Raw genomic sequence first — 17500 nt, forward strand, 5'->3', positions numbered from 1 at the left:
TGTGTTTGGCACTCCCTCCAGCAGATCGGTCTCGGGATTAGCCTACCCTGGCCCAGAGAGGTCCACTTCTACTCGCTCGGAGGCCACCAAGGAAGGTCCGACCTGTCCAGCTTCTACAGGGCCCTCAGCCCCCTCTCTTGGATATGGTTACCACTTTGGGAACGGATATTACAGCTGTCGCATGTCTCATGGTGTAGGTCTGCAGCAGAACCCTCTGAAGTCCACCAGCCATGCCTCCATAGGAGGTTTCCCAGTGGAGAAATACATGGACGTGTCTAGTCTGGCCAGTACCAGTGTTCCCAGCAGTGAGGTGCCATCAAGGGCCAAGGAAGTGTCTTATTTTCAGGGCTACACTAACCCCTATCAGCATGTGCCTGGATACTTAGATATGGTGTCATCATTTAGCTCTGGGGAGCCCAGACATGAGACCTATATATCAATGGAGGGCTACCAGTCCTGGACTTTGGCTAATGGTTGGAACAGTCAAGTTTATTGTCCAAAGGACCAGGCTCAAGCCCCTCATTTCTGGAAGTCGTCTTTTCCAGGTATGAGTAAGTTTAACGTGCTGTGCCTTGTGGGGAGTTACACTAACAGACCCACTCTCATGGAGCAAGAATTCATGTATGCAGGAATTGACCAGCTGGATTCTAAATAGTAGTGTATACAAGTAATGTAGACTCTGCCTGTCCCCTGTGTACCTGTCCTCACTGTACATGTAGTGTATACTCATCAGGAAATTCTATTCTTCCATGTGTACATGTAGTGTATACGCAACATGATATTCTATTATTCCATCTGTACATATAGTGTATACTCACCATGATATTCTATTCTTCCATGTGTACATGGAGTGTATACTCTTTATATTCTATTCTTCCATGTGTACATGTAGTGTATACTCATTATATTCTATTCTTCCATGTGAACATGTAGTGTATACTCATTATATTCTATTCTTCCATGTGAACATGTAGTGTATATTCACCATGATATTCTAATCTTCCATCTGTACATATAGTGTATAATCATTATGTTCTATTCTTTCATGTGCACATGTAGTGTATACTAATCATATTCTATTCTTCCATGTGTACATTTAGTGTACAGTCATCAGGATATTCTATTCTTCCATGTGTACATTTATTGTATACTCACACATGGAAGGACATGTATACTCATACATGGAAGAATATTCTATTCTTCCATGTGCACATGTAGTGTATACTTATCAGTATATTCTATTCTTCCATATGTACATGCAGTATATAATTAATATATTCTATTCTTACATGTGTACATGTAGTATATACTCCTTATATTCTATTCTTACATGTGTACATGTAGTATATACTCCTTATATTCTATTCTTACATGTGTACATGTGTACTCATTATATTCTATTCTTACATGTGTACATGTAGTATATACTCCTTATATTCTATTCTTACATGTGTACATGTGTACTCATTATATTCTATTCTTACATGTGTACATGTAGTATATACTCCTTATATTCTATTCTTACATGTGTACTCATTATATTCTATTCTTACATGTGTACATGTAGTATATATTCATTATATTCTATTCTTCCATGTGTACATGTATTCTACACCCATAATAGTATTCTGTCTTTATTTACATTAGTGTATTCCCACATTTACATTCTGATCTTCTGCCTGTACATTGGTAGTGTTTATTCTCTTAATAGGAGTTTATTCAGTGCATATCCCTTGTATTTTATTCATACTTGTGATAGTTCAGAAGTAATATTTATTTACTGCATTCTCTGCGATGTAGTGAATGCTCCTTATAATTATAGTTTTTGTTGAATTAGTACATATTTTGGAGGTATTCTTTCTTTACTTGTTTCTAGTTAATTCATATTTGTAAGTGCATTATATTATTACTTGTGTACAAGCATTGATTAACTCTCCTGTAGCTATATACTGTATATTCCTCTTTTTTTGTTACTCTCACTTCTATACCAGGGATTCATAATCACGGTTTATTCCAATATCGATTGTTACATTAGAAAATACGTCTTGATAATCATATACCAGTAGTGTATACCCTTAATGTCCTCTGTTATCTGCTGTATATAAGTAATGCCCTTCTCTGCAGTACTGCAGATTCCTCAGGGTTATGCCTTTCTACTGATCTACAATTAGTTCTTAGTTCTAATTTTATAACTATCATCACAGGTAGATAATTAGTGTATAGTAAGAATGTATTCTGCTATCAGTGGTATTGGAATAATGGCTAGTCATAATGATATGATGGTATCACTGCCATATCAGTAATGGATAGTGATGAATGTTTTATATGTTAATAACTGGTATGGAGCAGTACATCAATATAATTACACTCATATATCAGATACATGATTTGTGTATAATCAGAAGTGTATTGTAATAATATGTACACACACTATGTATTCTGTTATCTCTTCAGTACAATAATAGCACACTCCAAATTTATTTTATTATCTCTGGTATACACCTTATATTTTCTTTTAACTTCCAAATATACCTAATGTAGTCTATTATCTCTGGTATACACCTTATATATTCTGCTCTCTCTGGTATATAACTATTGTATCACATTATCTTTAGAACATTTAATATATTCTAATATATCTGGTATAGACCTTATATATATATTATGATCTCTGGTGTACACCTATTGTACTATATTATATCTGCTATACACCTAATCTATTATATTTATGGTATGCACCTATTGTATTATTATATTATCTCTTGTATATACCTAATCTGTTCTATTATATTTGCTATGGACCTCATATATTCTGTTATCTCTGGTATATACCTAATATATTCTATTATTTCTTGTATACACCTAATGTATCATATTATCTCTGGTATGTACTTTATATATTCCATTATTTCTGGTATACACCTAATATTTTCAATTATCTCAGGTTATATACTATATTATGTCTGGTATATACTTAGATATTCTATTACCTCTTGTGTATACCTTATTTATTCTATGCTCTGTGAAATATACCTTATATATTGTAATATCTCTGTTATATACTTATATATTCTATTATCTCTGGTATATACCTTCTATAGCCTTTTATCTCTAGCATATACCTTACATATTATATTATCTCTGATATATACCTTAGATATCTCTAGCATATACCTTACATATTTTATTATCTTTGATATACACCTTACATATTTTATTATCTCTGGTATATACCTTATACATTGTAATATCTTTAGTATATGCTTATATATTCTATTATCGCTGGTATGCACCTTACATATTCTATTATCTCTAGTATATACCTTACATATTCTATTATCTCTAGTATATACCTTACCTATTATTATTATAATAATAATAATAATAATCATCATCATTCTATTCTATCCTATTCTATAATCTCTGGTATATACCTTATATATTGTAATATATCTGGTATATTTTTATATATTCTATTATATCTGGTATATACCTTACATATTCTATTATCTCTGGTACATACCTTATATATTCTATTATCTCTAGCATATTCCTTACATATTCTATTATCTCTGGTATACACCTAATATATTATATTATCTCTGGTATATACCTTATATATTGTATTATCTCTGGTATATACCTTACATATTCTATTATCTCTGGTATACACCTAATATATTATCTCTGGTAAATACCTTATATATTGTATTATCTCTTGTATATACCTTACATATTCTATTATCTCTGGTATATACCTAATATATTATATTATCTCTGGTATATACCTTATATATTCTATTATCCCTGACACACACCTGATCTGCTTTATTATCACTTCTGTACCAGTTTTGCACACTCGCAAATATATTCTGTATATACACACTTTATATGATCATAGCTAATATTTTAATTAGCTAATATATTATATTTTATTTTAGTTTTTACTTCTCTTTTTGCTATACTGACTGGCCTTTGTGTTCTTTATGTATATATTATTATTATTATTATTATTATTATTATTATTATTATTATTATTATTATTATTATTATATTATACAGTGTTGTAGTCTTTTTCTTAATCCACTGTGTATCTTTTTACTCCTCTTGTAGGAGATGTCTCCTTGAACCAACCAGACATGTGTGTGTACAGACGAGGGAGGAAGAAGAGGGTGCCCTACACCAAGCTGCAACTGAAGGAACTAGAAAACGAATATGCCATTAACAAGTTCATTAACAAGGACAAGAGGCGGAGGATATCAGCCACAACCAACCTCTCAGAGAGACAGGTCACCATATGGTTTCAAAACAGGAGAGTAAAGGACAAGAAAATAGTATCGAAACTAAAGGACAATATTTCCTGATCATCAACAAAGCACTTACTGTACATTCACAGGAATCTATGTCACGATGTCCTCCAGGTGCTCCATCCATGACTTCAGATTATTTTAATATTTAGATTTTTTTTTATTATTATTATTTCCCCCCCAGTCATGATCTGAACTTCTGGTTTCGGTCCAGTACTACTTGCATGGACGATCTGGTGTCTGATCCCTTGTTTAATTTTTGTAAATTATTGTATTGATCACGAATGTTATATGTTGACCATCAAGCTGTATTATTCTGTCTCAGGAAATTTGTCAACAAAAAGCAATATATTGTTCAGGATCTACAATTCAGGATCTCCCCCATGGTTATACCTGCATGTTTTATGTCTCTATATTCTGGTGCCTTTCAATAATCATGTGGGTGGTTTACTTTTCATGCCACCCAAAAAAAAAAAAAAAGTTGTACAGTTCTATCACGTCATCATTAGATCTATTTCATTAAAATATATTTAGATTTGAACAGGTTCAAACAGTATTTAAAACATTGAAATAAAAGCAGATTGGGTGATACGTGGTCACATGGGCATTTCCAGCAATATTTTTTTTTATTCTGTTGTAGATATATCTACATTCTCCATTGTCTGATAATATATGTTCATACATTTGAAATGGATAATTGAAAAAAAAAACTATTTTTATAAAATATTTTCTTTACCAAGAATTCTATTTATTATTGACTCCTCCCTTGACATCGATGAACTATGCAATTATTGTTGTATCTCACATTGGATGATAACTAAGTTATGATCGTTTCTTCCTGACTTCACAGATACATAGCATTGAATGCCAGATGTTTATTACCTATTATGTTCATCATGCAGCTGCTGTCATTTTCTCTACATTGAAGGATTTTCTCTTATGGCACTTATATCATTGTCAATATAATTTCCAAGTGAATACATGGGACATTTACTATTGTGACCTTTGTGTTAAATAAAAGCTGTATTTCAGTTTCTTTTAATAAAATTGTACAATGCTTTTTAGTATTTTGTAGGATGAATTCATTTAATTTTTGAGAAGTTAATATTTAGTAATTATTAGCATAGCTATGACAATAAACTATTTTGCTGGCTGGGTGTGCTGGGGTTTGTAGTGCCTGCAGATACTGTACAGGACGTGTGCTACCGTTACAAGCAGACTATCATGCAAGAATATACTAAACAAATATATATATATATATATATATATATACAGAGTATATATATTCTACATGTGTAAATATATACGCACACTACAAGATAGATAGATAAATAGATACATAGATACATTGATATTATACATAGATATAGATAAATAGATACATGATGGATAGGTAGATATAGATTATACATAGATATAGATAGATGATAGATAGATAGATAGATAGATAGATAGATAGATAGATAGATAGATAAATAGATAGATGATAGATAGATGATAGATGATAGATAGATAGATAGATAGATAGATAGATAGATAGATAGATAGATAGATAGATAGATAGATGGATATACAGATAGATACTAGATGGATGGATGGATGGATAGATAGATAGATGGATGGATGGATGGATAGATAGATAGATAGATAGATAGATAGATAGATAGATGGATGGATGGATGGATAGATAGATAGATAGATAGATAGATAGATAGATAGATAGATGGATAGATGGATAGATAGATAGATAGATAGATAGATAGACAGATAGATAGTAGATGGATGGATGGATGGATAGATAGATAGATAGAAAAGATAGATAGATAGATAGATAGATAGATAGATAGATAGATAGATAGTACATGGATGGATAGATAGAGGGAGAGATAAATAAATAGATATATGGATATATGGATAGAGATAATAGATAATAAATAGATAGATATTGGATAGATAGAAAAATACATAGAGATATCTACAGATAATAGATACTTAGATCAATAGACAGATAATAGGTGATAGATAGATAGATAGATAGATAGATAGATAGATAGATAGATAGATAGATAAATAGATAGATAGATGATAGATAGATGCAACCAAAGGAAAAAGCTCATCACTTGTAAGTTCTTGTGCGCACGCTGCGTTTATTGCTGCGTTTTTTAGCGGGTCTTTTTTGTGCAGTATGGTCCTAAAACTGCATGCATTTCCTTCCCTAAAGTCTATGAGATTTCAATTTTTCATTACGCACGTTGCAGCTTTTTTTTTTTTTTTTGCTGCGTCTTTGTGGTGACCAAATGATGCAGCTTGTCAATTCTTTCTGCGTTTTGTTTTTTTCCAGCGTTTATCAGCCTTCCCAGTCAATAGATCTGACTTAACTAAACGCACTGGGGAAAAAACGTGGCACAAATGCATGCCGAGGGTCCGGGGTTTTTTTAGCCCAAAAACGTGCATTTTTGTGCAGCGTGCGCACATTAGGCACCAAACCGCTTGTGTAAACCTAGTCTCCTATGGAGTTGTTAAAAGTTGTATGCAGTTGTATATAGCTGTAGCTGTCTATGTAGATGGAGGACTTGACAATGGGAAGGGATTTGTTTCAAGAAAACAAGCCTGCGACTGGGGAAGGAGACAAGCTACTAGGAGGTATTTATCCCCAGGCTAAACTTCTGCAATAAACTTCACCAGATAATGAAAGAAAAAAACACTGCTCTCTGCTTGGAGGAGGCCCAGCTATTCCCCTCTGTGCTTTGATAATTGAAGAAAGGCAAGATCCCAGAGCTCGTTCTTTCTTTGTTTTATGTTTATCAGATCTTTGCGGTAGATAATTAATTTCCAATGCTTAGGAAGTATATATATATATATATATATATATATATATATATATACACACATATATATATATATACATAGATATATATATATTTACTATATATATGTATAACCTCCTGATATAATGCATAGTCAGCCTACGCTTGCGTTTACCATTCAAGATAAACTAATGCCTGAAAAATAGACTAATTTGAAGTCCCTGTTTTTTTAGTTACAATTTTACTTATTACTTCTATATTCATTGGTGCACTTTTTTTTTTCTTTTTGGGTACTTAAAAATGTACCAGATCATCATGCTCAAATCTGTCTTTCATTTATAAAAAGAAATTATTATTATTAGTATTATTATTATTATTATTAATAATAATAATAATAATAATAATAGAATCTGGATATTCCATGAATCTATAGTTTTTCAATGTCAACAGTTTTGCACAAAAAAGGCTTTTATATTGGCAAATGGATAAAACCTTTCTCTTTCCAGCTGAGGACAAAATAAGGAGCACTGGATTATTATTATTATTATTATTATTAATAATAATATTCTGTTACTTGTGTTCAGTGTGAAAGTGTCACATGGATCCAAGCACAACATACAGAGAATCACTAGATATCTATAGAATCTATAGAATCACTAGATGTAACTATAGAACATTCAGAACTGATATCTAGAGAGGAGTATAGTGAAAAGATAAAAAGAAAGCTTGTGTATTGGGGCAGGACATTTTATTATTTGTCTGGATTGGAAACTTGTGATTCAGAAATAAAGCTGCGGTGACTAGACAGATATTCACAAAGGAGCAATGGAAAAATTTCGAATGCTCCTACTCACAGTATTCTGTGGGTATATGGAGACAAACACATGGAAATTAATTGAATAATACAATGAAGATATACAGAACAATCGGAAATATGTGGAGGGAAGAAATTTACTATTTGTAGTATTCTGGAACGTGTCAAGCCACGTAGCATCATGAATTTGTGATCCAAGACTTGAAGGTATTTATTTCTAATAGAAAGGAAGAAACCACTGTATAGAGAATAAAAGATTTGAAAGGAAATAATAATAATATTAATAATAATAAGAAGAGTTATTTAATGTTTCTGTATATAACAACATACATGATTGCAATACATTATCTATTTATATACTTTTCTTATTTTTAGTCGTTTTATTTATTTATTTTTTTTCAAATAATATTCAAGCGAAAAGTAACCCTATTGTGTGTATAAGCTCATATTTTCTATTAGATAGATGAGCCATTTGCCTAAAAAATATGATGCATTATGTAACATACTTACATACACATGCAAAAAAAAAAACAAAAAACAATAGACCCACAGGATGGACACAGAGATGCAATTCAAATGCGTAAATGGCCGCCCTTGACCTTGCAGAATGAGATTTGTATTTATTCTCTACATATTGATGGCTACTTGGCCTTGAAACTGAACCTGGCTCTTCTGCAACAGAAGAGAATGGACGACCATGCACCTAATATTTCTATAGAAGTCATATCACTATGCAGACATCTCCTTATCTGCATAGCTCACCCTTTAGAATGGCTTTTATATCCTTACAATTCTTTGTAAAACAGCATCCAGCCGTCTCACCATAAATCTGCTAAACCGCTGAAAATGGAAATTGAACTCTGGAATTTCAAGTAGCGCTGCAGAGAAACTGCGCGGGATGGAACCAGTCCGCCACCTGCTGGCCGCACCGCGTAATCACAGGGATTGGAACAAAATCTCGCCATTTTCTTACTATACCTTCCTGATATATCATTCTGTAATAAAATGACAAGTCTGCAAGTGTTTCTCCTACTGCAATGATAGGGTAAGATTTGTTCTAAGCATAATTTTTCATTCTTCGTGCCTTCATAAATACCAAGTGCAATTATTGAATATTCTATGAATTAGATTAATTATTTGACGTCAGCTTCTCTTATGTTGACTTTTTGTTATCTTCAAAAATGAATTTCAATCTTTTCTATATAGGCAGATATATGACATTATCGTGGCGTAATCAGTTTTAATTATACATGTATATGTCTTGAAGGTAGATCTGAAAGTTAGCAGTGGTGACTACGACATTACCTTTATCAAGATCGCCAAAATATTCTTATCACTACTCACAGCTGTGATATATACTGGTCAATCTGGATTTTTACCATTTGAAAGTGGATAACAGCACTGATAATTAAAAAAAAGTAAATAAAAGTTACTGGCGCAGTAGAAAATATACTAATCTATATCATATATATTACTATCAACTATCTATTTACCTATCTATTATCTATTTATCTATCTGTCTGTCTATCTATTGTCAAAAGTAAGGACTTTATTAGCCCATCGCTATAGGATTGTAAAATCAGTACTTTGCACACTTGGAACTTTGCGTTGCTGCCTTGTTTTATTTTATTTTTTTCTCTTTCTGAATTTATATAGCAAACATCATATAGCTGGATCCTGAGGCTTGAAACAAAACTTACCGGATACTCAGGATACTCAGTCCTGTTCTGCTTTTTTATTAAGCTTTTTACTATATATATATGTGTGTGTGTGTATATATATATATATATATATATATATATATATAATCCATTATCCATTGTATTGTGTATAATATATATATTTACGTATATAATATATATATATATGCTTTTTAAATCCAGCCTTATATATATATATATATATATGTATTATATAAAAAGGCTGTATATATATATATATATATATATATATATACACAGCCTTTTTTTATATATATATATATATATATATATATATATATATATATATATATATATATAAAAGGCTGGATTTAAAAAGCATATATATATATATATACGTAAATATGTATATTATACACAATACAATGGATAATGGATTTCTTTATACAGCACAGACATATTTGTCCGCATTTAAAATAAACAAAAGAAAATTATCAAACACAAACAGCGTCGGTAAGAATCTGCCGAGGGAACTAATCACAAAGGAAGTATCTAGCTAGCTATTACACTATGCCATATCTATATTTTCATGTCATATTAATTGCTGCGGTTACTATATTCTCATTATTTTTGTTATGGTTAATATTCTTTAGAACTGTGACGTCATTATTATTTTTCGTAATCACTGTATAATGTGAAAGGTAATGAGTGGATGAATACATACATGCGCTAATCAGTATGTTTACACCAAAGAATTGACACGACAGATAAAGAAGGAATGAGAACTCTACTTTCTATCTTCCTTTACTTATTTCTTTCTTCCTTCCGTTCTTACCTACTTTAATTCTTTCTTTCTATATTCCCCTTTTACTTTCCTTTTTTATTTCTTACTGTTGATCTATCGTTCTTTCCTCCTTCCTTTCTATAGTTTTTTCTTTCTTTCTTTTTTTATCTTTTTTATTTATTTCTATCTATTTATCTATATTTCTTTCTTTCATTCGCTCTTTCTTTCTTGCTTCTCTTTATTCCCTTTTTTACTTTTTTCATATTTCTTTTTCTTCTTTCTTTCCTTTTTTGTCTTTCTTTCTTTCTTTCTTTCTTTCTTCCTTCCCATATCTCATGAGTACACATATACATTGGGATAAATTACATAATCTGAAACAGCCATGTGAGATTTAACCCTTTGGTGGACTTACGAAGCCTTTTTTTCAGGGGGCGGTGGCTTTGTTTTATAAACCTTCCTATTAGGTGGATCTTCTTGCTATAACTCCTGCGTTACTTTAGGGCAGGAGTGGTGAGCAGAGTGTCATGTCTTGTCTCCCAAATGGCGTACCCCAATACCCGTGCTGATACAGAAATGTAATTTTCTTGCTATGTTTACTATGGTAATATAACTTACCAGAAATAAGAAAGAAAGAGAGGAGAGAGAGAGAGCGAGAGAGAGAAGAGAAAGAAAGAAAAAAAGAAAGGAGAGGGTGTGAGAGAGAGAGAGGAGGAGAGGGAGGGAGAGGAGGAGGAGAGGTAGAGAGACAGACACACAGACATAGAGAAACCTAGAGAGACAGGGACACAGAGATAAAAACAGAAAGACAGAGAGAAACAGATAGACAGAAAGAGATAAACGGAGAGAAATAGAAAAACAAAGACAGAAAGAGAGAGGCACAGACAGACAGATAGACATAGAGGAAGTCAGCTTCTCCCCAGAAGGCCCATTCGTTCTGCAGAGAATGGAATAAAGCTGGGGAATAGTCATGGAATCCTGGAAGATAATGCAGCTGTCTGGAGCCATCATGAGGTTGCTATTATCTATGGGAAAAGTAAAAGATGACTTCTACCTTCTTTATGCTGAGTGCAGTAAATACTGAGCTCTGTGCTTCATATAGGGACATAAATATAAATAATGACAATTAAAGACATAAGATGGACAAAACCGAACCTCCAGGATGCAAGGAAATGCACTGAATAAAATGCCTGATTGGGTCCTGAGCTTTGTGTGCAGTGAATGCAGAGTCTAAAAGGACAGGAATGCGGCCACTTGAACGTGACTGGACAGCAGCCATCACAGCACTCTGCCTTTGGCCTTTACATAAGGACAAGCTGCAAAGTGTGAAAGAAATGATCCTTCTCCATCATACGAGTGTCATGTAACTGTCTACATATGTGGCTCACACACATCTGCAGTCACTGGTGCACACACCTTATTTTCCTGTTCCTGTTCTTTCTTTTCTTAATGTTTTCCCTTGTTTAGTCTTTGTCTCGTTGAGCTTCTATTCAGTCTGAGAGACCCCGACCCCCACTACACTCCCAGCCTCCTTAAGGAATATACAGAGACAAAAGGAGACTTATAAAAGGGAGAACTAAAGAGAGAGAGACAAACTGGATTATTAGTGGCAGTAGAGATCCAGATCTAGCAGAACTGAACCTGATAATAACCTGCAGTGTGGCGTGGAGTGTGGATTGTGGATTCCCTATGTGATGCACATCACGATGTCATATGATAAACAGCTCTCTCAGGACTATGAAATTAAAACCCAACACTCTCTATCTATCTATCTATCTATATATCATCTATCTATCTATCTATCTATCTATCTATCTATCTATCTATCTATCTATCATGTATCTATCTATCTATCATGTATCTATTATCTATCTATATATCTGTCTATCTATATATTATCTATCTATCTAGCTATCTATCTATTATCTAACTATCTTCAATCTATATGTATAGTTTATCCTTCATCAATTTATTGAGCATAAAACCATGCACATAATGTAAATTCACAACAATACATAAGAGATTATATAATAATAATATACTACAGTGTATCGCAAACATATATATTCTCTATCACGCTCCCTGTATGTGTATGTATATATATATATATATATATATATATATACATATATCTGTATGTATATATATATATATATATATATACATACACACACATGCATACATACACACGTATAGAATGGATAGATACTATTATAATTAGCATTTAAATATAATTACTATATATATATATATATATATATACATATATAAATATATGTATATTTATATATATTATAACCTAGGCTGTATCAACATGTACAAGTGTAGTGGTTATATTTAAACGCTATAACTAAATTACTACACTGGTCTCGATCTATCCATCCATCCATCCATCCATCCATCCATGATGTATCTATCTACCTATTATCTGTCCATCCTTCTATCTCTCTGTCTATGTATCTATCTATCTACCCATTCATCTATCTATTTAACTAGCCATTCATCTAGCTATCTATCTACATTCATCTATCTATTTATACTCTATCCATCATCAATATATTCACCATATATCAAACTTTGCACATATTACATAAAATACAAGATAGTTGATAGGATATTATCATTTTCATCTATCTGTCATTACATAAAATCTGCCAACTAACATATCTATGCTAAATAACTATTGGAAGTGTTATAGAATATTAGAGTATTCTTTACGTTCCATTCATAAACAAAAAAAGTGTGTGTGTGTGTGTGTGTGTGTGTGTGTGTGTGTGTGTGTGTGTGTGTGTGTGTGTGTGCATACATCTGTGTGATGTCCATACCCACAGTGAATGCTTGTCCTAGCACTTGTATCATTACATGTGGCAGAGCTCTGTCATTAGTACATACATAGTGGCGGTTGTGTCCCATTGACTTTCCCTTTGCCGTTGCACTTGGTAAACAATTAAATGGCTTTACCATGTGTAAGTGCAATGTGGGTGTTGTTTCAACTTCCACCATAATACGCCAAGTGTCTCCGAATTGTCTGTAGTCTTCTTTTTTTTCTTTATTTTTCTCAAACGCCCTGTGGCTTCCTTGATACATGGTCCTGTACGAATACAACCCACTGGTGCAAGGATATTACACTTATAATTATGAATTCTATGTGAGTAAGATTTTTATTCAGAATGTTTCTATTTCTCTCTGTAATAAGTTATGTATTGGCTGGTACAATAGTTCGTATACTTATATATCCAGATGTTAAGGAGAACTTACTATACGTGTGTGTGTGTGTGTGTGTGTGTGTGTGTGTGTGTGTGTGTGTGTGTGTGTGTGTTTGTGTGTGTGTGTGTGTGTGTGTGTGTGTGTTTGTGTGTGTGTGTGTGTGTGTGTGTGTGTGTGAAGCATTCAGAATACATCCGTGTACAAGTGGAATAGCTATTATGATATGTATACTAATGTGTAGTATTCTATATGATTATTACACAATGATTAATATAACACTGACAATTGGAAGTCGCTTTACTTTGCGCTAGCTATAACCTGTATACAGAGTATATAGATAGTGCAGAAAATGCTGAACACATAAAAAAGTAATTGAAGTATGAGTGCAGATGTATGATAATAGAAAATAATACTTTTTCGCACACAGTAAAGACTTCGAGACATTTTGACTGATAGACATACTTATTATTGTGAAGTTTATAAGATATGTGTTTAATTACTATTTTTTGTGTGCATCAATATTATCACTTCTTGACTTTTAATTTAGAGGATAGATAGATTAATAAATAGATAATAGATAATAAATAGATGGATAGAGGGATGGATGGATGGATAGATAGATAGCTAGATAGATCATAGAGATATAATAAATAGATAGGATGGATAGATAGTTAGATAACAGATAGTTGGATAGTTAGATAACAGATTGATAGATTGATAGCTTGATAGATAGAATTATTAATAGATATGTAATAGATAATAAATAGATGGATAGAGGTATATATATATATATATATATATATATATATATATAAGATAGATAGATAGATAGAAGAATGGATCGTTAGATAACAGATGGATACATAGATAGATAGAAGGATGGATAGATAGTTAGATAACAGATAGATAGATAGATAAATAGATAGATACTGGATAGATACTGGATAGATCGATAGATAGATAGATAAATAGATAGATACTGGATAGATACTGGATAGATCGATAGATAGATAGATAGATAGATAGATAGATAGATACTGGATAGATACTGGATAGATCGATAGATAGATAGATAAATAGATAGATACTGGATAGATACTGGATAGATCGATAGATAGATAGATAAATAGATAGATACTGGATAGATACTGGATAGATCGATAGATAGATAGATAGATAGATAGATACTGGATAGATACTGGATAGATCGATAGATAGATAGATAAATAGATAGATACTGGATAGATACTGGATAGATACTGGATAGATAGATAAATAGATAGATACTGGATAGATACTGGATAGATCGATAGATAGATAGATAGATAGATAGATAGATAGATAGATAGATAGATAGATAGATAATGATAGATAGATAGATTGCACCTCAAGAACTTAACATTTCTGTATGACTGGATGAATATAATAACACATTGATGGTGGATGATCTATTGATCCACTGATAGATGCTGGGCTCTGCAGCAGTAGAGTCAGGCAGCTCCAGTCTAGACTGCACCTCCAGGTCTGAGGCAAATGGTGAGAGCTGCATGTAGTGTGCAGCTGCTTGGACTCACATATGTTTAAGTGGTAGAAGACATGGTGGCAATGGCAGCTAAACAAGCAGAAGCCCTACATTGTGCACAGGAAGGGGGAAGCTTTTCTTGCAGAACTGTGGTGCAATAAATGAAATGAGTCACAATCTCTTCTCCAGTCAGTTTTTACGAGAGCAGCCAGACAGCGTCTGTTCACGTTCTGCAGATACTGGGGGCGCCATAACAAAGTTAAGGTCAAGTTAGTGTCTTATCTTGGGTGGCACAAACTAAAAGCTGGCTATCTCCTCTGCCCTTATACACATATGTAGACTCACATAGATACATGCATAGATTGTTGTCTGCCAGCACTAGTAATAATATTGATGCATCACTAGAAGCAGAGAAATGTCACTGAGAGCCACCTACCTGCCCAGTGAGAGAATGGGCACAGATGATGCATCGAGACATCTAAAGGTAATGTGCTGACTGTGTACTGGACCTACTGTACTGGACTTATGTCTTCTGTCTGTTCTATGTGTGGCACAAGGGTCTATCAGGAGCAGTGATATATGGGGAGTGGAGATATGGGGATGTGGAGGTGTGCATCTTGTTTGTGTGCTGCTGCTTTCTCTGTACATATACAGCCATAATAGAAAGTTCTCATCATGTGCACACAACACAGGGGCTCCAGGAGAAGCTCAGGCAGAGACTCACTGCTGACTGAGGATCCTTGTGTTCATTATGTGTGTGTCAACTATATAGTTTGTAAATAGCGATTAAAGTGCTTGAGCTATTCTGTCTACAGTTCGTGTGTGGTTAATTTCGTGTAGAAAGTGTATATATATATATATATATATATATATATATATATATATATATACTCACATATTTATATATACATGTATATATATATATATACATATCTATACATATATACGTACACACATGTTTATATATACACGCATATACACACAATATACATACACGCATATACACACACATATATATTATATATATATATATATATATATATATATACATATGCACATACATATATATATTTGCTCAGTCAACTTTCTACACAGAATTAGCCACACACAACCTGTGGACAGAAGAGTTTAGTACTTTAGTCGCTGTATTTTATGTTTGTCAGAACCGAACAGTTTTGAAAAAATTACGAAGTTGTTTCCATATATGTCGCTTTATAGAATCCTCGCACTTCTACCTGTGTGTGTATTGTGTGTCTGACACATGCACAAACTGTGCACAAATATTATTAATGTAGAATCTGATGTTGTATTTGTACCTTATTAAATGCAATCGTATGGCGCAAACTCAGACACAACTCTCATCAACATATAGCACACAGTTTAAAAACATTAATTTTGTTTCTTTATCATCTATCTCTCTATCTAACTCTACCTATCTATCAATCTACCGTCTTTACGTCTGTCTGTCCATACAACTATCCATCTAACCAACCAACTCTATATATGTATATATATATATATATATATATATATATATATATATATGCACGTGTGTGAAAAACACCTATGCATTATCTCTCACTATATATATATATATATATATATATATATATATATATATATATATATATATATATATATATGTCTATCGCCTTTTTTTTACCTAACATGTCTGTTTTGTAGTTAAGGTTAATCAACATTATTTATATTCGTACAAAGCATGTTGATGAAACTCAGTAGGTAGCACAAGTTTTTTTTTTTCCTTGTTATTTGTACACTGTTGTATGTAATATGTATGTTTTGGTGAAGGGTAGCTTGTACAGAATATTTGTGGTTGGAGTCAGAGTTGTGTTCCTCACTTGTGTATTCTGCAGATCTCATGCTTTCTGGTAGGGCCAGTCTGGCCATATGTACGTGGAATATTATTGTGAAATTATTAATATTATTTTTTTCTCCAGACGACTTGTGCATTGTATTATCTCTTTGGTCTGTTTTCCTCCCGTATTTGTCTGTTTACACATATCTGTACTTATTGCAGATCGCAACGTATTTTTACTGACGAATTGTAAATGTGTTTGATATCTATTCCACTAGCGAGTTTTCACCCACTTTTTCTTTTATCATAGAAGACGTATATGTCAATTGCATGTGTAAAATAGCACGCCTGCATCATAGTGGTTATATCGATGATATACTCTCATGCATTACTGCTGCTGATGCCATTAGGTTTGATGATTGTATCACATTTGTATCTATTGAACTGTGCAGTCTCTAATGGCAGGGATATGTATGTGTGTGTGTGTGTGTGTGTGTGTGTGTGTGTGTGTATGTGTGTGTGTGCGTGTGTGTGTGTGCGTGTGTGTGTGTGTGTGTGTGTGTATATATGTGTGTGTGTGTGTAT

The 17500-nt window shown here is 32.8% G+C and overlaps 1 protein-coding gene across 1 annotated transcript in view; it reads left to right on the plus strand.

The window, feature by feature from the left end:
• The window catches only part of HOXD13 (homeobox D13), a 5408-nt gene extending 119 nt beyond the window's left edge, over positions 1-5289 (plus strand). Inside the window, exons 1-2 of the mRNA XM_075318881.1 lie at positions 1-545; positions 4114-5289. The exon at positions 1-545 is cut by the window's left edge and continues 119 nt beyond it. Coding sequence (XP_075174996.1) covers positions 1-545; positions 4114-4364 — 796 coding nt within the window. The 3' untranslated portion in view covers positions 4365-5289. The remainder of the gene's footprint in view (positions 546-4113) is intronic.
• Positions 5290-17500: the final 12211 nt, after the last annotated feature.

The sequence above is a fragment of the Anomaloglossus baeobatrachus genome, chromosome 7, assembly GCF_048569485.1.
Source record: "Anomaloglossus baeobatrachus isolate aAnoBae1 chromosome 7, aAnoBae1.hap1, whole genome shotgun sequence".
In the NCBI taxonomy this organism is placed as follows: domain Eukaryota; kingdom Metazoa; phylum Chordata; class Amphibia; order Anura; family Aromobatidae; genus Anomaloglossus; species Anomaloglossus baeobatrachus.